Source organism: Lathamus discolor, chromosome Z (assembly GCF_037157495.1).
Source record: "Lathamus discolor isolate bLatDis1 chromosome Z, bLatDis1.hap1, whole genome shotgun sequence".
In the NCBI taxonomy this organism is placed as follows: Eukaryota; Metazoa; Chordata; class Aves; order Psittaciformes; family Psittacidae; genus Lathamus; species Lathamus discolor.
The window spans coordinates 50201645-50228924 of NC_088909.1; the positions used below are offsets into that span (position 1 = coordinate 50201645).

General features: G+C 42.1%; 2 protein-coding genes across 4 annotated transcripts; one reads left to right on the forward strand and one right to left on the reverse strand.

Moving 5' to 3' along the window:
• The first annotated feature begins 1827 nt into the window (after positions 1 to 1827).
• On the forward strand, positions 1828 to 22927 carry GTF2H2 (general transcription factor IIH subunit 2). Of its 3 annotated transcripts, XM_065664068.1 has the most exons (15): positions 1832 to 2500; positions 2590 to 2667; positions 3956 to 3992; positions 4282 to 4368; positions 12833 to 12883; positions 13349 to 13403; positions 14214 to 14319; positions 15317 to 15407; positions 15571 to 15658; positions 16252 to 16359; positions 17530 to 17593; positions 18484 to 18587; positions 21521 to 21623; positions 21918 to 21957; positions 22378 to 22927. In XM_065664068.1, exons 1-15 carry the CDS (start codon positions 2445 to 2447, stop codon positions 22495 to 22497), a joined length of 1188 nt encoding a protein of 395 aa, XP_065520140.1. In that variant the 5' UTR covers positions 1832 to 2444; the 3' UTR covers positions 22498 to 22927. The 3 variants fall into 3 exon arrangements, with proteins under 3 accessions (XP_065520141.1, XP_065520142.1, XP_065520140.1); XM_065664069.1 differs by lacking the exons at positions 21521 to 21623; positions 21918 to 21957; positions 22378 to 22927 and adding an exon at positions 20243 to 20647 and having other exon boundaries at positions 1828 to 2500; XM_065664070.1 differs by lacking the exons at positions 21521 to 21623; positions 21918 to 21957; positions 22378 to 22927 and adding an exon at positions 20668 to 20784 and having other exon boundaries at positions 1830 to 2500.
• On the reverse strand, positions 5612 to 8253 carry LOC136006067 (uncharacterized). Its single transcript, XM_065664067.1, has 2 exons — positions 7805 to 8253; positions 5612 to 6864 (listed from the first exon to the last, which is right to left on the reverse strand). The coding sequence occupies exons 1-2, from the start codon at positions 7941 to 7943 to the stop codon at positions 5627 to 5629; spliced, it is 1377 nt and encodes a 458-aa protein (XP_065520139.1). The 5' UTR covers positions 7944 to 8253; the 3' UTR covers positions 5612 to 5626.
• Positions 22928 to 27280: the final 4353 nt, after the last annotated feature.

Genomic DNA, 27280 nt, shown 5'->3' on the forward strand with positions numbered 1-27280 from the left:
TTAAGATCATGCAGTTCCAAACCTCCTGCCATGGGCAGGGACGCCTCACACTAAACCGTGTCACCCAAGGCTCTGTCCAACCTGGCCTTGAACACCGCCAGGGATGGAGCATTCACAGCTTCCCTGGGCAACCCATTCCAGTGCCTCACCACCCTCACAGTAAAGAACAGTAAAGAACTTCTTTATATCTAACCTGAACTTCCCGTGTTTGAGTTTGAGCCCATTACAAAATAGTTGAGAGATTCATACAATTCTAGAACCTGTGCTGTGGTCCTGTTTAAATATAAAGACCTTGTGGAATTACAACATGTAAAATGGCTATGATGTATCCATTCTTTCACCCTGAAAAGACTGCTTATTCCCTCCTATTCCTAAAATATGCGCACTTTGTAGATGTCATTTGGCTTCTTCCCATCTACCTGTAACTAGGTAGTTACAGTAATTTTCTACCACTATTTCTACCAGTACTCTGTTCTGGAGAATGTTCTGGAGGCATATGTAAACCCTATGTAAATATTTTCTTTCTTTTCCACAGCAGATTTCGGATCTTGGTAGTTTTTAATGTTTCATAGTTCTGATCCTGTTTTTCCATCAGTGAGTTTGTCCTGCTAACAGATGTGTCCCTCTGTTCCACTGTATGCTTGAATTTGTTTTTTCCCTGCTGCCTCACTCTCAGAAAGGCCAGCCCATCCTGTGGTAACTTTTGATCACCATGTTGTCCCTGAAGTACTCTGATATTAATCCGTTCAACTGAAATGGCTTTTTTATTTGTGTTTAAACAAATCATCCTTTTGGTTTCAAAAGGTGAAGTAGTTGCTGTTGTAAACTCCTAGATGTAGGGAGCATGTCGTACTCCATTTGGCAACAACTGGGATGGTATTGCAGAACTGTTCAGCTTGGAGAAGAGAAGGCTGCGTGGAGACCTTATAGCAGCCTTCCAGTACCTTCAGGAGGCCTACAGGAATCCTGCGGATTAACTCTTCACTAGGGACTGTAGTGATAGGACAAGGGCTAATGGGTTCAAACTTAAAACATGGGAAGTTCAGGTTAGATATAAGGAAGAAGTTCTTTACTGTAAGGGTGGTGAGGCACTGGAATGGGTTGCCCAGGGAAGTTTTGAGTGCTCCATCTTTGGCAGTGTTCATGGCCAGGTTGGACAGAGCCTTGGCTGACATGGTTTAGTGTGAGGTGTCCCTGCTTATGACAGGGGGGTTGGAACTAGGTATCTTAAGGTCCTTTCCAACCCTAACTATTCTATGATTCTAATTTCTTGGCATAGCAAAGTAAGGGTGATAGAAGCAAGTTACACAGTTAAATACAGTTTTATAATCTTTATTACAGCAGCTGTGAAACGTGATTAGTCAGCAACAGCCCATTTTCAGTGAGCACAACCCATTTTCCGCCTGCACATGGAGATAATCACTATTCCAAGCACTTCAAGTATCTTCTCTGGAGGTAACAATAAATGCAGCAATGAATGCATTCCAAGTTCTGTGCTTTAGAGCAGTGTCAGGTGCTTTTGCTAACAGGCAGCTATTTTCATGAAGCAAGCGATGAGCATTAAAATTCAGTGGTACAGTGAGACATTCAAGGCCAGGCTGGATGTTTCTGGGCAACCTTATCTAGTGAAGGTGTCCTGCCCATGACAGCGGGGTTGGACTAGATGACCTTTGGAGATCCCTTCTAACCCAAACTATCCTATGATTCTGTAATTCCAGCGCAAGTAACTAATGGCCTCCTCCCAGACTCCTGCATTCTTCCGTTAACTACTGAAATTACTTCCGTTAGTTACAGAGACACCACGTAAAACCCTGACACTGCCTTCATCCTGTTACGTGGCCTCTTGACAGGGGAGCGAGGGCCTGGCTGACCTGACGCACCCACCGCAGGCCCCCCTGCCGCTGTACCTCCCGACGCGCTGCAGCGTTAATAACGTCACCGGCGTATTTCGAGGCCGTTGTAACAAACACCCTGCACTTCGCTGCCGCGGCAGCCGCAGGGGCAGGGCAGGCGCCCTCCGGCCGAGGGCCCGCTTTCCGCTCGGGGCGAGGCCGGGCGTGCAGCTCGGGGCAGCCACATCCGGTACGACCGGCAACAGCCACCGGGGCCGGCCTCACCCTCCGCGGCGAGCCCGCGCCGTGCTCGGGCGGCCGCCGCTCCGGCCCGGAACGATGGCCCGGCGGCGCGGGCGGCACCCGGAGAGCTGTGGCTGCGCACAGCAGCGGCAGGAGATGTTCCTCGGCGCTTCCGGATCGGGGGTGCGCGGTGTGGCGGCTGGGCCCGGCTGCTGGCGGGGCTGACCGCGGGTGCGGTGCTTCTCGGCCCTGCCGGGCCGGGGCTGGTCCTCCACGGCGCGTTCACCCGCTCTGCGGCAGCCGTAACCAGGCTTCCCCTCAGGCGGTGCAGGCGGCGGTGCCTTCGCGGCGGAGAGCGGAGCCGCAGAAATGGAAGAGGAAACCGAACGGACAAAGCGCTGGGAAGGGGGTTACGAGAGAACATGGTAAGCTTCCCTTTTCCCTCCTCACCTTCTTACCGAGGTAGAAAACGAGGATATCTCCCTTCTGCTCACTGGCGGTCTGTTCTGACTAGGGAAGTCCTTAAAGAAGATGAATCTGGCTCGCTGAGACCGACCATCGAGAGCATCCTCTTCAAGGCAAAGAGGAAAAGGTATGATCCAGGGATGTTGGTCAACAGACAGCTGAACATGAGCCGGCTTGTTCCCAGGCTTACGGCATCCTGGCCTGTATCAGCAATAGCGTGGCCAGCAGGGCCAGGGCAGTGATCATCCCCTGTACTCAGCACCGGTGAGGCTGCACCTCGAATCCTGTGTTCAGCTCTGGACCTCTCACTACAAGAGAGACACTGAGGCACTGGAGCTCGTCCAGAGAATGACAACGAAGCTGGTGAAGGGTCTGGAGCACAAGTCTGATGAGGAGCGGCTGAGGGAACTGGGGGGGGGTTAGGCTGGAGAAGAGAAGGCTTGAAGGAGGATGGAGGGAGATGGGGATCGGTGTGTTATCGCAAGCAGCAAGCGATAGAACAAGAGGTAACGGCCTCAAGCTGCACCAGGGGAGGTTTAGATTGGATATTAGGAAGAATTTCTTCACAGGGTGATCAGGCATTGGAACAGTGGTGGAGTCACCGTCCCTGGAAGTGTTCACAGCCCACATAGATGAGGCATGGTACATTGTTTAGTGATGAACGTGGCCATCCTAGGGTAACAGTTTGACTTGATCTTGAAGGTCTTTTCCAACTTGGTTGATTCCATGATTCTGTGTGTTGCCACGAGCCTGCTAATGTTCCTGGTTTGGTCAGTTAAAAGGGCTTAATTCTCAGATTGGCTCCTCTAAGTTCAGTGAGCCTGTTGGCACCCCTGCTGTGCATTTTTGTGTCCTTACCCCTTCAGAGCTCCACATGTGTGCTGCTTGCCGGCTACTTATTAGTTGTGCCTGAAAAGACAGTAAAATTTACTTTTGCCTATAATGTTAAGACTGAATGTACACAGGCTGGATAGCCCAGATGTATGCTAGCTCATGGGGTGAGGTCTTGATCTAATGAAACATGGTGCAAAGCACTGCCACTCCAAATTACACTGCCTAGAGAAAATCCTTAAATATTTTTTTAACATTCAGATCATGCTTTGAGCTGGATTTTGGTATCACAGCACCATATTTGTGTTTCAAATTGCCAGAAAAATTGCTATGTAAAATCTGGTTTTGTTTTATTTCCGATTATGTTAAAATATTCAAATGTGGATGAAATTTTAAATGTAAGAAATAGTTTTTGTTTGTTTTCAGAGAGGCATGAAATCTGTTTGTAATTAAATTGTCCTCTTTTTGGTGTAAATAAGTGTCTGTGTTTGTAATTGCTTCGTGTTTGTATTGGATTTCTTCCATACTTTTGGTTTCGGAACCATTCATTTGTTTGCATCTTAAATTATTTTTTGTTTTATTAGACTCTGTGAAAACCATGGACAAGTTCAACTGGGAATGGTAGGTAAATGTCTTAACCCTTGTCTGTCCTCAGTCCAAAACTGATTAGAGGTGTTATGTCTAATCTGAAATACACTTATGCTAAATGTGCTTGAGACCAAAGCTTGTGTTTTCCACAAGCCTTTATTTTTTAAATTCTTTGCTCATTGGCAGTGTTGATTGCATAGCTCAGTACGTTGAATTTCCCCTGTTTAAGGGAGGAAGTAGTTGCTTTTTTAAGTAAATGTAATACTGAACAGTTCGTTTAAATATGCTGTGTGAGTGACTATCACTTCTGGTGAAAATGCAGATGCGTCACCTTTACGTGGTTATTGATGGATCAAGAGCTATGGAAGACCAAGATTTGAAACCGAACAGGCTTACTTGCACTTTGAAGGTATTTCTGTACTCAAAATTTGTTTTCTCTTACTAATCCATTGCTTCTCTGTAAACCAGTTCCATTTTACATTTACATGAATTAAAGTCTTCTGCGACATGCATAGGATACATGCATAGGCTTGTTAGCGTAAGAATAAACACATAACCACCGGGATGGTTATATGAGGTGCTTTATTGCAGCGCTGGGAAGCCAGGGGCACTCACCCAAATCTGGCTTCAACCTCGTCACATCGCGTCCACAATTTATATCCTAAAAGTTTCACAGTTAATACATGTTCAAGGTAGGTTACAACATTTAACTAATACATATGCATTAGGGATTGCCACATCCATCTATCAGGACATCAGCCTCTTCTGCGCTTTCGCGGCCCCCTCTGGTGGTCGTCTGGTGGTCGTTCCGGTGAAGTAAGAGTCTTCCTCAGATGAAGTAAGAAGTCTTCCTCAGGTTGTCCTTTTCACCTTTCCCCCACTTGAGTATATTCCAATCCTTGTGTGGACGTTAGCACCCTCTTATCTTTTTTCTGGTATGCTCTTCCGGCTATCTTATACACAGGTTCCACTTGGGTATAGTCTCCAGTACATACTTTTCTAAATCCTTTTATACTCATTTTACCATATTTGGTTATGCTATGTTTTTGTAGCATTGGGTACAAGACAGCTGTGATATATTGCAACATTAGAACCGCCGTGATACACAACCACGAAGTCACAGCATTTTCTAATATACAAAACCTCACTATTAATTTATAAATTTCTCAAACATAATAATTTCTACTATTTTATGCAATTGTTTTATCATACAAAATTCTGCTCTTTCCAACATTTCCCCCCTTTGAAAATACTTCACTTATTTAAGTAAGTATTTTCATTCCTTTAGATAGCTGTTTCCTAGTAAGTAGGAGGAGGTGTCAGATATTTTGAGTGGTCTCTGGTCACTGCTCCTATAATTCGATGAGTCCATGCGTTGTTCCTGGCTATTTCCTTTACTGCTGTGAATGTAGTTAACAATACTTGATATGGTCCGTCCCACCGTTCTTTTAATGGTTCTTCGTTCCAGTTCCGGACATGCACTTGGTCTCCTGGTTGGATGTCGTGCTGGATTTTCCAGAGATAGTGGCCTATTCCACACCAAAGTGCTCCGCAGTCGAGTTAAGGTTCTACCGAGAGACAGCACATAATTATAAACATCCTGATTCCCCTTAATATGGGTATTAGGGTTGGGTTCCGGTGCCTCGTATGGCTTTCCATAGAGGATCTCATAGGGGCTTACTGACATTTTGCTCCTGGGTTTTATTCTGATTCGTAGCAGAGCTATAGGCAATGCTTGTGGCCACTTTATTTTGGCCTCTTAACAATATTTTACTGATTTGTCTCTTTATTGTTTGGTTCATCTTTTCTACCTGTCCACTAGATTGGGGCCTCCAAGGAGTGTGTAAGTTCCATGATATTCCTAATAGTTTACTAACTTCTTGTACTACGGTTGCAATAAAATGTGGACCCCTATCTGATGATATACCTAAAGGGACTCCAAATCGCGGGATGATTTCTCTAAGCAACCATTTCACTACTTCTTTTGCCTGATTGGTGCGACAGGGAAAGGCCTCTGGCCATCCAGAAAAAGTGTCAACCCCTATTAATAAATATTTGTACCCTTGTACCTTTGGTAGTTCTGCAAAATCAACCTGGCAATAATCTCCTGGTTCCATTCCTATCCTAATTCTTCCGGTCTCAATTTGTCTTTTTACTACTGGATTGTTTTTCAAACAGATTTCACATTTTGATCCCACTGATTTTGCCATAGTTAACATCTGTGTGGAAATTATTCCTCGTTTTAGATAAGTTGCCAATGCTTCTGCACCCCAATGACATTTTTGATGTTCAGTTTGTAGAATCTTTCGCATTATTGCAGGTGGCACTATTACTTGTCCTGTTGTTGTTACATACCACCCTTCAGAATTCTTTTGGGCCTTTAAGAGTCCTGCTAATTTTTCATCTTCTGTTGAATAGTTTGGGCTTTGTGAAAGATAGGTATGGAGTGGGCTTACCTTCAGAAGTATTAAAGCCATCATATTCCACACCTCCCGGGCTACTTGGCGGGCTGTCCGATCTGCTAGTGTATTTCCTTCAGATACCTTTGAAGTTCCTCCTTGATGTGCCTTGCAATGCATGATGGCTACTTGTTTAGGTCTTTGCACAGCAATTATTAATTCTAAAATTTCTTTCTGATATTTTATGTTAGTCCCTTGTGAAGACAAAAGTCCTCGTTCTTTCCATAATGCTCCATGAATATGTACTACACCAAATGCATATTTTGAGTCTGTCCATATATTTACCTTTTTGTCGTTGCTCAGCTCCAATGCTCTTGTAAGAGCTATCAATTCTGCTCTTTGGGCTGACGTTCCTGGAGTTAATGCCTTGGCTTCGATTACCTTTTGCTGAGTTGTCACAGCATATCCTGCGTATCGTGTCCCGTTCTCCACAAAGCTGCTGCCATCTGTAAAGAGTTCCCATTCCGGTTGTTCTAGAGATGCATCCTTCAAGTCTGCTCTGGTTGCATATGTATGTTCAATGATTTCTACACAGTCATGTTCGAGGGTTCCTTCTTCTAGGTCTGTTCCTAGAAAAGCTGCTGGGTTTAACAGGTTAGTAGTTTTCAAGCTTATATCATCCTGTTCCATTAGGATTGCCTGATATTTCATCATCCGGCTAGGGGACAACCAATGCCCCCCTTTTTGTTCCAGAACAGTGGTTACCATATGTGGCACAAATACATCAATGTGTTTTCCCAGGGTTAATTTCCTAGCTTCTTGGATTAAAATAACAGTTGCTGCTACTGCTCGCAAGCATGAGGGCCATCCTGCACTCACTGGATCCAGTTGTTTTGAGAAATATCCCACTGGTCTTTTCCAGCTCCCAAGTTTCTGAGTTAGTACCCCCAGTGCCAATTTTTGTCGCTCGTGGACAAACAATTGGAAATCTTTTGTCAAATCTGGGAGTCCCAATGCTGGAGATTTTGTCAGTGCTTCCTTCAATTTCTGAAAGGCTTCTTTCTGTTGTTTTTCCCAAACAAAGGCATGTGATTTTTGGGCCTCATACAGGGGTTTGGCAATTAGTCCATAGTCCATTATCCATAGTCTGCACCACCCTGTCATACCCAAAAATATTCTTAGCTCATACAAGTTTCGTGGTTCTGGGATGGCACAGATTGCCTGTATGCGATTTATTCCCAGCTTTCGTTGTCCTTGTGAAATTTCACATCCCAGATACAACACAGTCATGCATGCAATTTGTGCCTTTTCTTTTGAGACTTTATAACCATTCAAGCCTAGCTGATTCAGAATTTCAGTTGCCACTTTTATGCACAGAGATCTGTGTTCTGTTGCAATAAAAATGTCATCTACATATTGTAGCAAAAGGTATTGTGATCTCGGTACCTGTATCTTTCCTTGGGTAGTCCATGTTTCCAATTCTTTGGCTAGTTGGTTTGCAAATAGGGTCGGACTGTTTTTGAATCCTTGTGGAAGTCTGGTCCATGTCAGTTGTGTTTTCCGTCCATTCTGTGGATTTTCCCATTCAAACGCAAACAGTTTCCTGCTACTTTTGTCAAGGGGAATGCAGAAGAAGGCATCTTTTAAATCAATCACCGTAAACCATTTATATTTTTCCTTCACAGATGTTAGCAATGTATATGGGTTTGCCACCACCGGGTGGATATCTTTTGTTATTTCATTTATTGCCCTCAAATCTTGCACCAATCTATACTCACCGTTTGGTTTCTTTATTGGGAAGATTGGTGTGTTATATTCTGATTCGCATTCTTCTAAAATGTTATATTTTAAGAATTTCTCAATTGTTTTTATGATCCCATATCTTGCTTCTAGCTTCAATGGCTATTGTTTAACCCTTACTGGTCTAGCCCCGTCTTTTAACTCCATTATTATTGGTTGAGCTGCTTTTGATTTTCCTGGGATTTCTGTTTCCCAAACTGTTGGTATTACAGCCTGTTCCACTTCTTTTGGGATTTGTGGAATAGGTTTGTCTTTAAGGACTAAAATCTGTCCTGTTTTGGATTCAGGGATTTGCATTATCAATTCACCATTTTCAAAAACAGTCGTAGCATCCAGCTTACTCAATAAGTCCCGTCCTAATAGAGGAATGGGACATTCGGGCAAATACAAAAATTCATGTGTCAATTCTTTTCCTTGAAATTGTAGATTTAGGGGTTGTAAGAATGGTTGCACTTCTTCTTTCTCTGTAGCCCCCACAATTGTTGTAGCTTTCTTTCCTATTTTTCCGTGCAAATCATTCAGAATCACAGAATCACAGAATCCCAAGGGTTGGAAGGGACCTAAAAAGATCATCTAGTCCAACCCCCCTGCAAGAGCAGGGTAACCTACAGTACATCACACAGGAACTTGTCCAGGCGGGCCTTGAATATCTCCAGTGTAGGAGACTCCACAACCCCCCTGGGCAACCTGTTCCAGTGCTCTGTCACTCTTACAGTAAAGAAGTTCTTCCTGATGTTAACATGGAACTTCCTATGTTCCAGTTTACACCCATTGCCCCTTGTCCTATCACTGGATATCACTGAAAAAAGCCTAGCTCCATCATCCTGACACCTACCCTTTACATATTTGTAAACATTGATGAGGTCACCCCTCAGTCTCCTCTTCTCCAAGCTAAAGAGACCCAGCTCCCTCAGCCTCTCCTCATAAGGGAGATGTTCCACTCCCCTAATCATCTTTGTGGCTCTGCGCTGGACTCCTTCAAGCAATTCCCTGTCCTTCTTGAACAGAGGGGCCCAGAACTGGACGCAATATTCCAGATGCGGCCTCACCAAAGCTGAGTAGAGGGGGAGGAGAACCTCTCTTGACCTACTAACCACTCCCTTTCTAATGCACCCTAAGATGCCATTTGCCTTCTTGGCCACAAGAGCGCACTGCTGGCTCATGGTCATCCTCCTATCCACCAGGACCCCCAGGTCCCTTTCCCGTTCACTACTTTCCAGCAGGTCAACCCCCAACCTGTACTGGTACATGGGGTTGTTCTTCCCCAGATGCAAGACTCTACACTTGCCCTTGTTAAATTTCATCAAGTTTCTCCCCGCCCAACTCTCCAGCCTGTCCAGGTCTCGCTGAATGGCAGCACAGTCCTCTGGTGTGTCAGCCACTCCTCCCAGTTTTGTGTCGTCAGCAAACTTGCTGAGGGTGCACTCAGTTCCCTCATCCAGGTCATTGATGAAAATATTAAACAGCACCGGTCCCAGCACCGACCCCTGGGGAACTCCACTAGTCACAGACCTCCAGCTAGATTCTGCGCCATTGACCACAACTCTCTGCCTTCTTCCTTTCAACCAGTTCTCGATCCACCTCACTACTTGATCGTCAAGCCCACACTTCCTTAGCTTATCTATGAGGATGCTGTGGGAGACAGTATCAAATTCAGAACTGAATAGGTGGCTCCGGTATCTATTAAAAATTTTATTTCTTCCTCTCCTAGTTGGATTTTTACAAGGGGTTCCTTATTTTCTACTTGGCCTAGTCAGCTTTGATTAACAAACTCCCCCAGCGCCATTGTCTTAGCCATATCGGATTCTGCAAAAGGATTTCTTGTTGGCATGAACTGCCCCCCCCTGGTTGGACATTCATTTTTTCCAATGTCCTTCCTGCTTGCAAAGTGCACATTGGTTATATCCTATTCTTTCTGTGCTCATTCCTAGCCTTATATCTTCCCGAACCCTTTCCCGAGCACTTCGCAACACCATTTCCTTTTCTGTTGAATCCATAAGGGTATTTAAAAGCACTTGTATATCATCCCAGTCTGGGTTTTGAGTTTTCATGATCATTTTCATCACTCGAGCTACCTTATCTGGATTTTCTCTATAAGTTCCCGCCGATTGTTTCCATATAACCAAATCCCCAGGGGAGAAAGGTATTTTAACATACACTGGTCCTTCAACTCCAACCCCCTGTCTTAAAGGGGCAAGGACCGCACTAGCTGCTTGAAGCTGTGTGTTTCCTTCTCGCCCTCCCCTCCGGCGAGTTCTGTGTGAGACTGGGGTGACGGGGGAATTTCTCTCTCGACCTCCTCCATTTTCACACTCTTCTTCACTCTCGAGATCGCTATCACTTTCCTCCCCCTCCCCCCTTTCCTCATTTATCACTAGCGGAGCTACTAACAAACCAGGATCTTCCTCGTCCCTTTGATGTCGCCGACTATTTCTCATGGCAAGGCATTTCACACATTCCTTTTCTCCAGCACACTCCCTGCATTTTTCAGCATTGCTTGTTTTAACAACCATTATTCCGCAAGATTTCTGCCATTTATCATTGTTTCTTAAGGTAAAGAAAAGACCCACATACGGTACTTCGTCCCATTTTCCTTCCCTTTTACAATATAACATCAACTGCAGAATAGTATTATATTGTAAGGTTCTATTTTCAGGCCATTTTTCCTGATCTTCTAATTCATACTGCGTCCACCATACATTGCAATAATCAATTAGTTTGCTTTTCCGCATACTCTGCCCAAATCCACCCTCCTTCCAATGGCTTAAAATACAACCTAAAGAAGATGATTTAGGAATTGGCGACATTTTATAATTACAAAATGATTTCTAAACAGGCTCCTCTCTCACACACACACACCACTATATTACAAAACTTATACAGACAGATGCTGATCCCGCAGCACAAATACCAATACCATAACCACGTTTGCCGAACCTGCAGAGCTTTCGCTACTGTCTAACGGACGGCGCCTAGGCTTTTACCCCGAGAGCTCTCTAGCCCCAACCAAGCGCAGCTTTCACCGCGTCTAACAGGCAGGCTTTACTACTAGCCCAGCCAAACGCAGCTTTTCGCTGCGTATAACAGGCAGGCTTTTACCAGACCTTACCAAAGGTCAATACACCATACTTTTACTAGAAACCGGTTCTGTAACTTAAATAAAGCACCTTTCTTACCGTGTCAGAGGTCCGTCGTGAGCAGCAGAGGTCGGTCGCGGTCGATGGCTCCCCGAGAATCTCTCGGTGCCGGCTGGAGCGGGGTCGAAACGCGATCCGCCTCAGCAATGCCCGCGAGGTCCCATCTGGGTCGCCAAAATGTTAGCGTAAGAATAAACACATAACCACCGGGATGGTTATATGAGGTGCTTTATTGCAGCGCTGGGAAACCAGGGGCACTCACCCAAATCTGGCTTCAACCTCGTCACATCGCGTCTGCAATTTATATCCTAAAAGTTTCACAGTTAGTACATGTTCAAGGTAGGTTACAACATTTAACTAATACATATGCATTAGGGATTGCCACATCCATCTATTAGGACATCAGCCTCTTCTGCGCTTGCGCGGCCCCCTCTGGTGGTCGTCTGGTGGTCGTTCCGGTGAAGTAAGAGTCTTCCTCAGATGAAGTAAGAAGTCTTCCTCAGGTTGTCCTTTTCACCTTTCCCCCACTTGAGTATATTCCAATCTTTGTGTGGACGTTAGCACCCTCTTATCTTCTTTCTGGTATGCTCTTCCGGCTATCTTATACACAGGTTCCACTTGGGTATAGTCTCCAGTACATACTTTTCTAAATCCTTTTATACTCCTTTTACCATATTTGGTTATGCTATGTTTTTGTAGCATTGGGTACAAGACAGCTGTGATATATTGCAACATTAGAACCGCCGTGATACAAAACCACGAAGTCACAGCATTTTCTAATACACAAAACCTCACTATTAATTTATAAATTTCTCAAACATAATAATTTCTACTATTTTATACAATTGTTTTATCATACAAAATTCTGCTCTTTCCAACAGGCTCATCTTTCTTGTTCCTACTTTTTTGTATCTTATTTCTGTTACTAGTCTGTAATTTACCTGGGTTTTGAATAGTAAAATCTGTATAACATCAGTTTGATTAGTTTGCCTTCGACGAGCACTTTGGCACCGTACTCTACTTTGTAGAGACATATTACGGTAAAACACATTATGAAAAGTGTGAAATTAAGCTGAAGTGTTGGCATGTAATAAAGGATGAAAAAAACAAATGTGCTTTCATTATAAATCTAGATAACTTTTTTCCCTTACAGTTGTGTTTTGATGAATTCTGGTTTGAATGGATGCTAGAGAGGAGTTCAACTGGATTGCTCCTTCAGACTGTGAAGGACTTGCACTGTACATTTTGTACTATGTGGTCTTCTCTTAACCACACTACAAATTGAAATCCTGGGGTTTGATGATTTTTGTACAGATTAGTGCTTTTTGGTGGATAGTGAACCTCCATTTGATCCAACAGTAATCTAGAACTTTAACATACAAACTGAACAAAATAAGAGGAAGATGGAAGGGAGGGCCCATTCCTCTCTCAAGGTTTTTTCCTTTTTTTTTTAATAACGATTGCAAGTACCATGTTACTTAAAGCATGTGGAACAAAACTGTATGTAGTTTTTAATTGTCTTACCTTTTCTTTATAGTTATTGGAGTATTTTGTTGAAGAGTACTTTGACCAAAATCCTATTAGTCAGGTACGTACAACCTGCAAGAAACAAGTAACTGAAAACTGTTTTAAAAGTTGGGTCTAGTTTTAACACTATCAAGGAAACTGTTTTCAATTGATGTGTTCCTTACCGTCCCTTCATCATCAGTCTGGTGAAATGCTGCCTGAACTAATGAAAATAAGAACTCGTCTTGCCCCTTTTTCTTAAATGTAAGTTCTAATACAGAAGATCTGATAAGATTTTTTTCACGTATTCAGAATTTTAGAAGATTTCTTTTTGTACCTTGTGGCAAAAGCACTGGAAATGCAGGAATATATGTTAACTGATGCATAGTGTTGTGCTGCTGTTGTTACACTTACGAGAAAATTCATATGGTTAAGTAATTTTGATCCATAAAGAAATATTAGGAAAAAATATACCAGAAATGTAAATCAACTGATTTTTAAACTTGTCAAGAAAAGTTTCGTCTCTTATTTTTTTTTCCTTCTCCAGCTTGGCTTAATTGTAACCAAGAGTAAAAGAGCTGAAAAAATGACAGAGCTTTCAGGTAGGGGAGGTAGTATATTTTCTTTTTAAATTGGAGATGTTTTCATCAGTTGCACTGATATTCTAAGTTCTACCTGGCCAACACTGCTGAAGGTGTAGTAGTATTTGCATAACGTTTTTAATTTAAAAACAAAAGTTATTTATCTGACACCAGTCTTTATTTTAATCTGTTTTGATCTAGAATTGTTATCATGTACATGTTCGTGATCAAGCCCTACACAGACTGCAACTAAAATACTTTTTGTTTCTCCTATAGTTGATTTGGTTGTTTGTTAATTTTGTGTCTTATGACATCCGTGTGTTCTGTGAAATCAGATTAGATGTTAATAAGCACAGTTTCTTGGTTCCTGCCTTCTGTCACTAGCAATCACTGTGGCTTCAGAGATGAAGTGTTATTTTTATACCCTTTATTCACTTGCAAAACTGGAGCAACCTTATTGAGGAATTTGAGGATCCATCAATCTTTGAACGATACTTTGAAGATAACAGAGGAAACTAAACTCTCTTTCTGCTGAAACGCTTTGTGAGACTCTTCACACTCAAGCGTTCAGTGATATGCAACAGGGATTTTATTCTTTCTGACTTCTTAAAGGTACTAATAATAGCGTGCTTGCAGAGTAAATGTCTTCCTGTTAGTATGCTGGTTTACTGTTTTCTACATTCTGATCGAGAGGTTAATTTCTAAGCGAAGCAGTTAGAAGTCTGAGTTTGAAAAGTCTTATTGTACAAGTACACTTCATTAAATAAATAGTTTAAATATTTCAGTTATTTTAACTTGTTATTTCAGGTGCATTGTTTTTTTCGCTTACAGGTAACACGAAAAAGCACTTAACTGCTCTGAAGAAAGCAGTGGATATGAACTGCAGTGGAGAGCCATCTCTGTATAATGCTCTAAATTTGGCTATGCAGACTTTAAAGTTAGTATATACATGCAGGATTTTTGTTTTCTTTGTTTTCCATAATCAGTATAATGCTGATTGTGAATTTTTGGAGGGGCAGAGACAGTATTTTTTACAAGTAGCATCGTGTGTTGTGCTGACCTGAGTCTCTGAAAGGCAGCTTTATGACTTCTTAAAATACGAGGTGTTGAGGAGTTAAATATGCTAGTTTTGCAGAAGTTGATTTTCTAACACAAGATGCTTCTATTTAGAGGTGTGTTGCGTATAGAAAGCAACCATATTTTAAAACTAAGTAGGTGGTTTTATGTTGTGCATGAATATGCTGATGGAAGACCCTGCAGTTATTTTTTACAAGAGGGCTTAAGGTATGAGAGGGAGCGGAGTTAGATTAATGATGAAGGAAAAGAATCACAATAATCTGGTGGGAGTTTTGGCATACTTTAGAAAGGTAAATTTTTGGTAGGATAGATTTAAAAAACTTTTTTGCTATGTGTGGTATGGAGTTGGTATAACCATGTGGAAGACTTTTGACAAGTAAATACAGCTAGAAACATTGGCAGAATAAAGCTAGTAGTAAATGACATAAAAAATTATTTGAATGACTAGTTGGAAGAGAGTTCCATTAAGAACTAAAAAACTAGTTTAAAGTAATGGATTTACACCTGTAAACTGATATTTTTATTTTAAGAAGTCAGGAAGACTTACTGCATTGTTGCTAGTTTGAAGGTGAGTTTTACCTCTGAGAGTACAATTAAGGTACTGCGATAACTTAAGCATTAGAGCAAACAGGTTGTTACACAAACAAATCAAATACCGTGTTTTAGATACAGGAAAGGTTTGGCTTTTGGAAGGTGAAATTCCGGTGGTCAGAGAAGGATCTTAACCACAGTCTTATAATTTGTAGGGGACTTCATATTATGTCACCTTCTCACTTAAGTATCTTAGAAGTCCTTGGCAACTTTAACATACGAGTAGATTAGTGTTTATAAGTAAATTAACCATATACTTTCTTCAGGCACATGCCAGCACATACAAGCAGAGAGGTTTTGGTAGTCTTCAGCAGCCTGACGACATGTGATCCGTCCAGCATCTATGATCTGATTAAGGTACAGAAGTGAAGTTTGACTACTACATTGAACATCTAGTTTGGCTACTACATTAGACTAAGATAGTTGCAGAGTCATTGCTGATTAATTTTAATTTAAAACTTTGAACCTTTTACTGTTTTCTGCACATAAATTTGAGTATTCCTTCTTTTTCCATTTGAAGTGTTTAAAAGCAGTTAAGATCAGAGTGTCTGTCATCGGCCTAAGTGCTGAGGTTCGAGTTTGTACAGTACTTGCCCGAGAAACTGGTGGTATGTATCTGAAGCTCAGTAGTTATGCTACTAATACAAGTTCTAAATAAAAAATTAGGTAACTAATTTGTCATGTATTCCTTAAGGCATTTTGATATTTAAGGATGAATATTGTGCTGGCAGAAAATATAAGGTTTTCTTAAACCTACAAAGCACACAATATTCAGTGAAATTATCAGTAGGTACCTGCATCTCTAGAGAGAAGAAATGTATATATTTTAAAATCTAATGTTGCTCATATAAACCTCTGTGATGTGGAACTGTTGCTATTGTTAATATCAATACTAAATTGTTATTGTTAATGTCAATTACTACAGTGGTAACTCTTACAATAACATTACTACAGTGTAATGTTGGAGAAAAAGCTATGGGTTTTCATATCTAATTAAACATTCTTGTTAATCTAAACATTGTTATTAATTTAAAACCTTGTTATTTTCAGTATCATTAACAGGACTAGTTCTTAGGAACAGGGTTAGCTAAATTTTTAATTTTTTTTTTTTTACTTAAATTATTTTCTGTCATCTGGAGAGTATGTTTGTATTCTTACCTGCTGGTAATCTGAGAGTAAGGCATTTCTTTCTTCATGACAGGCACATACCACGTTATTTTAGATGAAAGTCATTATAAGGAGATGCTGATACATCATGCTCGTCCTCTACCTACCAGTTCAGGTTCTGAGTGCTCTCTTATTCGAATGGGTAGGATATGGTTTTATTAAAATCCTAGCACAAGATTTGCAAGTCTTGTCCTTTTCTTTCTTCGCATCATCTGTGTTAAAGCCATAAAAATAGTTAGAAGCATAATAAAGACATTGAATTTTTTTTTTATTTTAACGTTTATTTTGCTAAATAAACTTGAATTTTCTTGATGTTGTTCCTGCAAAGTAATCAGCTTTTAAATAAAGTTAAGAACTAAATAAGGCAAATTATTCGATTTCAGTTTTAAAAAATTAAGTAGAATTATATTGCTTTTTCAGTAATTGGTGTCACTGTAATACTTAGAAGTTAAGGATGAAAAATTTTTTTTTTTCTCCCTCTGGTTTTGTTTTTTTTCCCTGCAGGAGGCAACTATTATAAGCTTTGTTGACTCTAAGAGACATCTGTTTGGCCATGTAGTACATGTTTGTTAGGACCACTTTTGTGGTGTTCTTTCAGCAAATGGATTAGGTATTTCTCAATAAATTTAAGCTTGGAGTTAAATCAGAATAGGAACTCTCATGCTACAAAATAGAGCACTGATGTCTCACTTTCATCCACACATTTTCATAGATATGAATGTATGTATTCTCATGTGTAGATTTAAATACTGAAAATGTTTATTTATTATAGGTAAAGCTTGAGCAGCAGTTGGAAACTGCTGCCTTCCCGCTTGACATGAGCTGTAAAAAATAAGTGGTGGAAAGAATGGTATCTTTTACAGCATCCATAAAGTGCTATAGTCTCATCTGTCTTATACTGCACTTGGAAAGTGAATATGTGCTTGGTGTCTGCACATGAAAAGATTTTGCCCCAGACAGAAACTATTGTTCAAGTAAACATACATGCAGTGCTCTTTCTGCTTTCCTACCCTTGTACGTAATTTGCTTTTTAGCTGTTCATAAGAATTGGGTTCCAGTAAGCTTCAGTTAATATGAAGACAATGAAAATATTTTTTTCAGTTGGAGGGAATACTGTGAGGGATTTGTTGGTGTATGCAGGTACAGAAGAATTTGATACCTAGTAAAGAGTGTATAATTTCTGTAATAATAAACAAACAAAAGAGATAGGCCTTAATGTTTAGAATAGTCATTGAACTTCTCCATTGAAGTAAGAAACAGAAGGATTAGTTTCATGTTTATAATTGGTAATATGGGATGTTTTTCTCCTCAGGTTTTCCTCAGCATTATATTGCTTCTCTATCCGATCAAGATGCAAAGCCATCCTTTAGCATGGTGTAAGTGGAATTAAAATTCGCTTAGCTGATTACAATTCAATAATAATCAGTCATATTTGCTTGTCAGTGAAAATATTGCAAAATAACATGAAAAAAACAGGAATGTCCTGTGACTTCTCGGTAGAAAATTTAGTTCCATTTGTACATCCAGTATGTACCTATGGTTACATCTGTTAATTACGCTTTTTAAAATTCACTGTTTCTTTTTTTGTTTTGGGGTGGTTTTTTTTGTTTGTTTGTGTTTTTTGTTTAAGGTAGTAAATGGCTTTTAATAGTGTTGTGCGGTGATTAGAACACAAGGGTGCTACAAGGTATCAAAGTGATTACTGCTAATTTTTACTTGCATTTCTTAATTCAAGAAATTCTTGATTCACTGTAAAGATAATGATGAGGATGAAGGGCATTCTCTGGAATAAAATATTTTTTATCTATTTTCTAATGTGACCATAGAGGGAAGTTTAAAATAGAGGCTTCATATGATTAGTGTACTGGGGCTCTTCTCAGTGAATGGAATCATAGTTTTCAGGGATGATAGGAGGGTCTGAATTTTCAGAAGGAAAGTATCAGCTGTTTGTAAGATTATGTACCAACGTCCATCTTAAAAGTCAGTACAGAATATTTGCGTGTGTAAGGAGAAATGCTAATGCTTCCGTCTTTCATAACATTATTTTATAAAGGTGCATTAGCTCCCTCATGTAGGAAAATCTGTTCTTTTTCTGTGGGAAGACGTGGTTACTGATATCTTACCGTTACTAGTTGCTTTCTGAAACTTCCATACATATGGAACTGTTGCATGGAAGCTACTGAAACTTTTCAAAGTATTTATTGTGAGAACTGTGTAGTATTTGTACTGTGGTGTTTATATATTAAATTGTCTCTCTCTGCTCTAGGCAGCTGGAAAACAACAGTGAGCCAGGTCTTTCACTGGGTGGATACTTTTGTCCCCAGTGCAGAGCCAAATACTGTGAACTTCCCGTGGAGTGCAAAATCTGTGGTGAGTAGCAAGAAGAGGTGAGCAGATGAATTAGGGGTTAATGTTGAGAAAATTAGGGTTAGAAAAATTCGACGACACTTAGGAATTAAAAGCCAGCTCTAAGAAGCCTGCATTCCTGTGTCTTGAGATGTCAGCATTGTATAAGGGACTTTCAGGACTATACCTGTAACAGAAAAGCTGTATCATATTCCCTAGTATGTTATGAACTAAAAACCCTAAAGCAAAGGGAGGAAGAAGGGTGATTCATATATGAATGCTAATAATTTCCTGAAGAATCCTGATTTAACAGACACACCAATATTTCAGACTCAAGGTCAGGCTGCACAGTGACACATGAAAAGCTATAGGGTTGTAAATGGAAGTCCTTTGGTCTTGCAGAAGGTAATGCAACCAGTGGTGCCCCTGCCCTGCTTTAATGAGGGTAGGAGGGAGGAACAGCATTTTTTAGAGAATTGATGCAGTATGAGCGACAGCTATCCTCCTGTTAGCTTCTACAGGCATATGACTAAATTATAGGTATTACCAAGGTGTGTGTATTTGGCAAGAGAATGAAATAACTTTACCTTGGGTCACCTTGTCCTAGTTTTATGTGAAGGTTTTCATATCAGCATGAGTTGCATTTCAACAAAGCAGTAGTGTAACTGGAGGAATCCTGTGTATCAACAACAGATTCCCCACAGCTGTAGTTGTCAGTAGGACAAGAGCTCAGAAGTTTACGGCTCCTCCGCAGGGCTCGGCTCCTCCGCGGGGCTCGGCTCCTTCGCCGCCTCCTCCCGCTGCCCAGCAGCCGCCTTCCTCCCGGCCTCGGGCCCCGCTCCCGCCGCCGCCTGGTCCCCGGGGCCACTCTCCCGGGCCGCTTCGGCCGCCGCCGGCTCCCGGGGCCGCTCCCCCTCGGCTCCCCGCAGCCTCACAAAGACGGAGGCGAGGACAAGGGCCAGGGCGGTGAAGAGCAGCGGGACGGCCGGGTACAAGTCCACGGCCACGTCCATCTCTCCCTGCTGCCGGAGCCCACCCGTATTACAAGCCATTGCCATAAAGTACAGTGAAACAAAAACCTTAGCCCAAGCCCCACACTTGATAAACACTACCACAGGGAATACCGGCTCTATGTAATGTACTACATTCTGAAGCGCTGAGAGCAAGAGAAACAACTTTGAGAGCCAATAAATCAGCACTGTGACGACTATTAATCTGATCATCTCCGTCGTTATCTCAACCCTTCGGGCCCCACGTTGGGCGCCAAAAAGAACTGTCGTGGTTTAAACCGAACCACAAGCCTCGTCCACTCACTCCCCCCCTTTCTTTCCCTCCCCCTGCTACTGGAGGGACGGAGAGGAGAATCGAAAAGAATGCAACTCCCACGGGTTGAGATAAGAACAGTTTAGTAACTAAGGTATAACACAAATCACTGCTGCTACCACCAATAATAATAATGCTAAAGGAAATAACAAGAGGAAAGAATACAACACCTCAGCACCAGCTGACTGATAACTCGCCCCACTCCCCCCAGCCAAGCACCGACCGATACCTCGTCCAACCCTGCAGTCCCAACCCTTCCGGGTAACTCCCCGTTACATCCTGGGCATGACGTACCGTGGTATGGAATACCTCTTTGGTCAGTTTGGGTCAGGTGTCCTGTCTCTGCTTCCTCCCAGCCTCCCCTCCTCCCTGGCAGAGCATGAGGCTCAGAAAGTCCTTGGCCAGACCAAACATTCGAGCAGCAACTGAAAACATCGGCATTATCACCACTGTTCCAAGGCCAAAAGATCAAAACACAGCACTGTACTAGCTCCTAAGAAGGAGAAAACTGACTGCTGCTGCTCAAACCAGGACATTATGAATGATGAAGAGGTTTGTGCCAGCCCATACCCCAGCTAACCTCTTGTCATGGTTTAACCCCAGCTGACAACTAAGCCCCACACAGCCACTCACTCACTGCTAGTGGGATGGGGCAGAGAATCAGAAGAGTAAAAGTGAAAAAACTAATGGGCTGAGGTAAAGACAGCTTAATAGGCAGAGCCAAAAACATGTGCACAAGCTAAGCTAAGTAAGGAATTAATCTACTGCTTCTCATCAGCAGCCATCTCCAGGGAAACAGGTGTCTGTCATGTCTGACAGTTACTTGAGAAGACGGATGCCATAACTCCAAGTGTCCTCCCGCTTCCTTCTTCTTCCCCAGCTGTCTATGCTGAGCATGACACCATATGGTGTGGGATATGCCTGTGATCAGTTGGGGTGAGCTGTTCCAGCTATGTCGCCTCCCAGCTCTTTGTGCACCTGCTCAATGGTGGGGTGGGGTGAGGAGCTGAAAAAGCCTCAACTCTTTGTAAGCACTGCTCAGCAGTAATGAAAACTTCCCTGAATTATTAACACTGATTCCAGCACATATCCAAAACAGAGCCTAGACCCACTATGAAGAAAATTGACTCTACCCCAGCCAAAACAAGTAGACCTGTGTTAGCCGAAACAGAGCTGCGGCATGGTATCGCAGTATTATAGCAGGCTGTAGTAGAGCTTTGTAGTTAGGCATCATTTTAACTGGTGACCTGAAATAGCAGAACTATTGTTTCCAAGCAGGAGTTGTGCATTTAAACAGATGGCTCCTCTATGGTTGCATTTTGCTTATGGCATGAGGGTGAAAAACTTGCTAACTGTACGACTGTGCATTGTAAATGTACTTCTAACATTGAGCTAAACCTTTTCATTAGAAATTTGGACTTCTTTGTATTTGGGTTTAACTCTGGAAAGGATTACAGGTTTGGATTATGGAAACTAAGAAACAGTTTTATGGTTTTTAATTCTTAAATGTTCTGAACCACTGAGTAATTTAAAAATATCTCCTCCCCCCCCCCCCCCCCCCCGCCGTGTTTAATACAGAAAAGCTTTTCAGCAAGTCCTCTCTTGTAACAATTTTGATGTCTCTTTATTTGCAGGTCTCACATTAGTCTCTGCACCTCATCTGGCTCGGTCTTACCATCACTTGTTTCCTTTGGATGCCTTTCAGGAAGTTCCTCTGGGAGAATATCAGGGGGAACGGTATGCAAATCATATTTGTGATAATGAGTGTACTTGTGGACCCTGTAATTTTTTGATCACAAAAGTAAGAATAGGTGGCAGTAGCTTCTTTGGTGTGGAAACAACATTGAATGTTTGGGTGGTTTGGGGCACCTACAATAAGAAATATTTGTTGTTCCTGTAAACGGTTATGCTGTGTGTTCAGTTGAATAGATGAAATAATTGTAAGTTGTTACTATGCATGAGATGTTTCTTAAACACTTTCATGCAATCATGACCTTTTTTTTCAGTTAAAATACACAATTTTGCTTTTAGGTGTTGTCAAGGCTGCCAGGGAGAAATGAAAGATCAAAATGTAAGTATGTCGAACTGCACTGGAATTCTCATTGAGGAGTGTCAGAAGTACAGATGATCCTTCAATATAGTCTTCTGAAGATGAGAAAAATATGTGTGGAAGTTTATCTCATGGTTAACTTCTGTGTTACAGAGTCATACCTTTTAGACTGCAAAGACTATTAAGTTGTGGGAAGGGATTTCGTAGACAGTTGCATAAATAAGCTTCCACTCAGCCATTTGGAGGCATCTACAGTGATTCGAGCTCAGCCCTTTGGACATATTTGCTGTTAGAAACTTTAATTCAACTGGGTTTTTGTGATGTTAGGAGTACAGTCTATTTACAGTGTCTTGATGACACAGCTATTGACCTACTGAAGGACTGGTGTTTTTTTTCTTCTTTAATCTAAATTCGACTTTTTTTTGTATTTTTTCCACACAGGTTTACGTATGTAAAGTGTGTCAGAATGTGTTTTGCGTGGATTGCGATCTATTTATTCATGGTTGTCTGCACTGCTGTCCTGGATGTGTTCATGGGAGCTCTGCTGCCACGTCTGCATGATGTCATGTCAGTGTAATTCCTGCAGAAATCTGGTTTGCATATTCAGCCATGGCTTTCAGTGAGGCACTTCAAAGCAGATGGGTGAACACTGGCTAGGGAGCAAACTCTTTTATTAATGTATTAATTATTTTGTTGCTTTTAATATGTTCTTGAATTGTCTGTATCTATTTCTTTGTTCTTGTCCAAAAACTCTGGTTTTCTGAATGTTACTCTGAGTAACATGCGTATTTATAAATGTGAAAGTGATTAAATTGGTTTTATGATAATATGGCAATTCACCTTTCATTTTATGTTCAGAAGTCCTGAAAATATGTTTTATATATCCATTTTATTTCCATAAACTCCAGGTTTTAGTGGATGATACAGTTTTGTAGATCAAAATTACTATTATTTTTTAAAGTAATTAATAAAGATGTTTTTGAGCAACTAATTGGGAGACATTTCAGATAGTCATTTCAAGTAGCGCGGCTATTCACCTTGGCTTTCAGTAGGGCAGTTCAAATACAGCTGTTACGAATGTGCTGAAAACACATGTTGGGTTTTAATGATACGACTCAAAGCCAGCTGAATTCTGTGACTGCTGTGTTGTTGTGTGGTGTAAGTCTCATTTTCTTGTGGGAGTGTAAGGTTGCTGAAAGGCAATGAATTTGCAAAGGTCTAAGACCTGAGTTTTTACAATTCATTGCTTGATGGTCACAGTACTGAAGACAGTGATGTTATTTTGATTCTGAGGCTAAACTGAATTGCCACAACAGCAAGTCACCTTCTCTCCTTGGCTAAACCCCCAGAGCAACAGCCAACAAGGTGGGGGAAGAAGTGGAAGCATGTGTCCTTATCCCCACACTGAGGAATGGAAATTGAGACAAATGCAAGACACTCTTTGCCATTTTGAAGAGTGCGTGTTCAAAATGTCATTACAATTTGAACTTGTGAGAATGTAACATCACATCTCAGTGAGAGGAGGTTGTGATGGCGTGCTGTCTAAAGCAGCATGCCACATTTGATTTTCTGAAGTCATGACATCTGTAATAATACATCCTGAATAACTCAGTCACTGATGTGTCTGACTTGATTTTTTAGATTGTGACCTTCATTGACCAGATTTGGAGCAGCACTAATCTAATCTAACCTAACACCACTGACTCTTAAAAGCACAAATTCAAAAAGCAAACCTTTGCCTTTAGTTTTCAAGCTCGCTGCTTACAAACAATACATGCTACTTTTCATAGGCAGCGTTCAAGTTCTTTCAATATGCAGATTCTCAGTTGTTAGCATAACTCCTGCACTTTTTCTGCTATATGCCTGCATACTGCATTAATTCTGTTGTGTTGGCAGGAAAATGAGTGTTTCGGCATCTGTGTTTTATTGTGTGCAGTGTCAAACAATCCCTACAAACCCTTTGTGCTTAAAGGTGATTGCAAAAACCCTTTTGTCCCTTAAAAATCACCTTTGTGCTACCAGGTGATTGCAGTGCCTGTTACTGTAAGGGTGTTGTAAAATCTAGCAGAAAAGGGGCATACTCATGGATTTTGGTGTGCGCTAGTTTCTTAGAAAGCATATGTCTCTTAGATATTCTGATAGTGGTGATAATGTTAGCACAGTTTTCTGATAATATTTTCATCTTCACAATCAGCATTTCCTAATGAAAAAAGGGGTTGGTCAAAACACTTTAAATCTGTTCTAGGTTCTTCTCTTACTAGATACCAAAATAACATACTTGGAAGCAGAAGCTGTGGCCATATCCTGTTATCTGCTTGTGGTCCGAGTAATAATTTGCCTTTTACTTCTCATAGGATAAAAAGCGCAGTTCAAAGTAGGTCCTGAAAAATCACCATCGGGGCAACATTTCTCTGATGCACCAAGAACTTTCAGCTGTGGCCTTTGTAATACAAAGCACGGAGAAAATGCTTCCTTCATCTGTACTCTTTGGGGTTCACTGGATCTCAAGTCTCTTTTGCTTGTGGAAGCCACAGCTGGCTTAATTCCTGCTCTTGTATTTTCTTACTTAATGGGTCTGCTACAAGGTTAGTCAATCAGTGAAGTTATTAGCAGGCCTGTGAGGAATTCTTCCTGAAGACATTGCATAATGCATGAATTTGGACATAAGATGTTGAGGGAAGAGGAAAAAAAGACAAAACCATTCTGTGGTGGGGTTGAAGACACAGCTCTAGCAAGAAGTTTGAGGCTGAAAGGCACAGTCAGACTGGAGGGCATTTCAGAGCTGAGTGCCCTTGCTCTCCTTCCACTTTATACTCTCCTTGCAGGAGTAAAAACACCATCTGTATTAATGGTCATAACTAATTTCAACACTGGAAGTGCTTAAAATACATTAGTTAAAATATGCATAAAAGAAATGTCTGGGTTTAATTTTGTGTTAACCTCAGCTCCTGAAGAACTTACTGCATGAGACAGACCAGGAGGCCATACATGAGGAACAGTTTTAATGCCCAATTGTGATCTAGCTTACGGATGAAAAAATACCATAAAGTAGTAGATCTGAAGCATTACTGGATTGTGCTGGTTCCTGGATGAAGGAACAAGAGTGGCTTAGTTTTCTTTTAAAAGTCATCAAATTTGCATGAGGAAAAGTATATATGGTGCCCATACTGCAGTTCATGAAAGTTGTATTGGGTCTGCATGGGAAGATTTTGGTAGCACGGGCTACTGAGGTGGCTTCTGTGGGAAACTGCTAGAAGCCTCCCCCATGTCTCATAGATCCAGTGCCAGATGGCTCCAACATGGAGCTGCCACTAGCTAAGGATGAGCCCACCCGCAACAGTGGGAGCACATCTAGGGTAATATAGTTAAGAAAGGGGAAAACTTACTGCACAGGAGCAACTACAGCCAGAAAGGACTAAGAACCTGTGAGAGCAGTAGCCCTGCAGACACCCAGGTAAGTGCAGAAGGAAGGCAAGAGGAGCTCCAGGCACTGGAGCAGAGATTCCCCTGCAACCCATGGTGCAGACCATGGTGAGGCAGCTGTGCCCCTGCAGCCCATGGAGGTTCACAGTGGAGCAAATTCCACCTGCAGCCCATGGAGGACCCCACACCAGAGCAGGGGGATGCTCAAAAGAGGCCATGACCCCACCGGCAGCCCATGATGGAGCAGGCTCCTGGCAGGGGCTGTGGCCTCACCGAGAGAGGAGCCCGCACTGGAGCAGGTTTGCTGCAGGACTTGTGACCTCACAGGGATCCACCCTGGAGCTGCCTGCTCCTGAAGGATGCACCGTGTGGAAGGGGCCCACGCTGAGCAGGGGAACCGTGTGAGGAGTCCTCCCCTGAGAAGGAAGGAGCAGCAGAAACACCGTGTGATGAACTGACCACTACACAGCTTCCATGAGCCCCAAAGGGGGAGAAGGTAGAGAAACGTGAGAGTAAAGTTGAGCTCAGGAAGAAGGGAAGGGTGTGGGGCAGGTGTTGTTTAAGATGTGGGTTTATTCCTCGTTATCCTGCTTTGGTTTGTTTGGTAATAAATTAAACTAATTTCCCCAAGTCAGGCCTGTTTTGCCCAAGACAGTACTTGCTGGATGATCTCTCCCTGTCCTTACCTTGACTCAGGAGCCTTTATTACTTTTTTCTGTCCCCCGTCTGGCTGTGGAGGGGAGCAATAAAGCTGCTTTTGTGGGCACGTGGCTGCCAGCCAGGGTCACCCCACCACCGTAATTCTGCAAAATACAACAGAACTTGAAGACTTTTTTAATTTCTGTACCGCTTTCTGCCTTGGGATTTGAAAGCAACTAGATTGTGGAGTACACATTTTCTTGTGGGAAGGGAACATAGCTTTTATAGCCAGTGAAAAAACAACCAGTTGGAGATTCTGGATTTAGAGCCGCTCCCTTAAAAATCAGTTAGTTTGGTAAATGTTGAGAAAACCTGAGAAAACATCCCTTTGGAGGTGGGGGAGTGGAATTTGACTGTGTGGAGCTGAACTGTAGCAATCTGCTGCATTCTGAACCATGACATAGTAAAGTATTTCCTACAGTTGCCTTACCACAGTGCTAGCAGCAAGATGTTATTACTTCTCCAAGATAAGCTGTATTTGAGAAGGCTAGTGTCAGTAAACCCACTTTATCGAAGAGAAGTACTGACAGTATTTTAGTTAATAAAAATTACATTCCCTTTCATTAAGGACCATGCAATTCCTGCTTGTCACTACTTATGTTGGAAACAGTTGGCCTTTTAAAGTTGACTGCAGTAAAACAACTGCTGCTTAGTTACTGCAGCTCCCTTCTGCAGCAGAAGGTAAAGGTGTTTCTGAGGCCCTGTGGCTCACGTACCTGCAGTGTTCAATCACCTGCTCCCGAACAGTGGCTGCCTGCCTGCAGGTCTTGACCCCAGCTGTGGAGAAAGCATCTCTGCAGGGCAGCTACTGGCAATCAGCTTTGCAGTAACGAACAGCAATAATCCTTTGCTGGCAAATGGCAGCGTGTTGCTCTGTTGGCAGCAAACTTTCCCAACCCAGCATGCTGAGCATGGCCACAGAACTGCTTCAGAGGAGCTGGTGGGAGGGAAAAAGCCAAGTCCAAGTTTGTGGGAGTGCGGGAAGCTGGTGGACAGGTTTTGTGCAGGACATGTTCCTGTGGATGTTCACAGCTCCTCTTGGGTTGGGTTGTTCAGGCACCTTGAGCGTATACACTAAGAAGCACAAACCAGTTATTTGCTAACTCATGCAAAAGGTAAGTGGCACGTCACAAGCTCTGAGGCTGAGCATTAGCATGCCTAGCACCCCCCTCAAGCAAACAAAGGGTGTCTGCTACAGCCACCCTGCTTGCTCTGCCTGCAT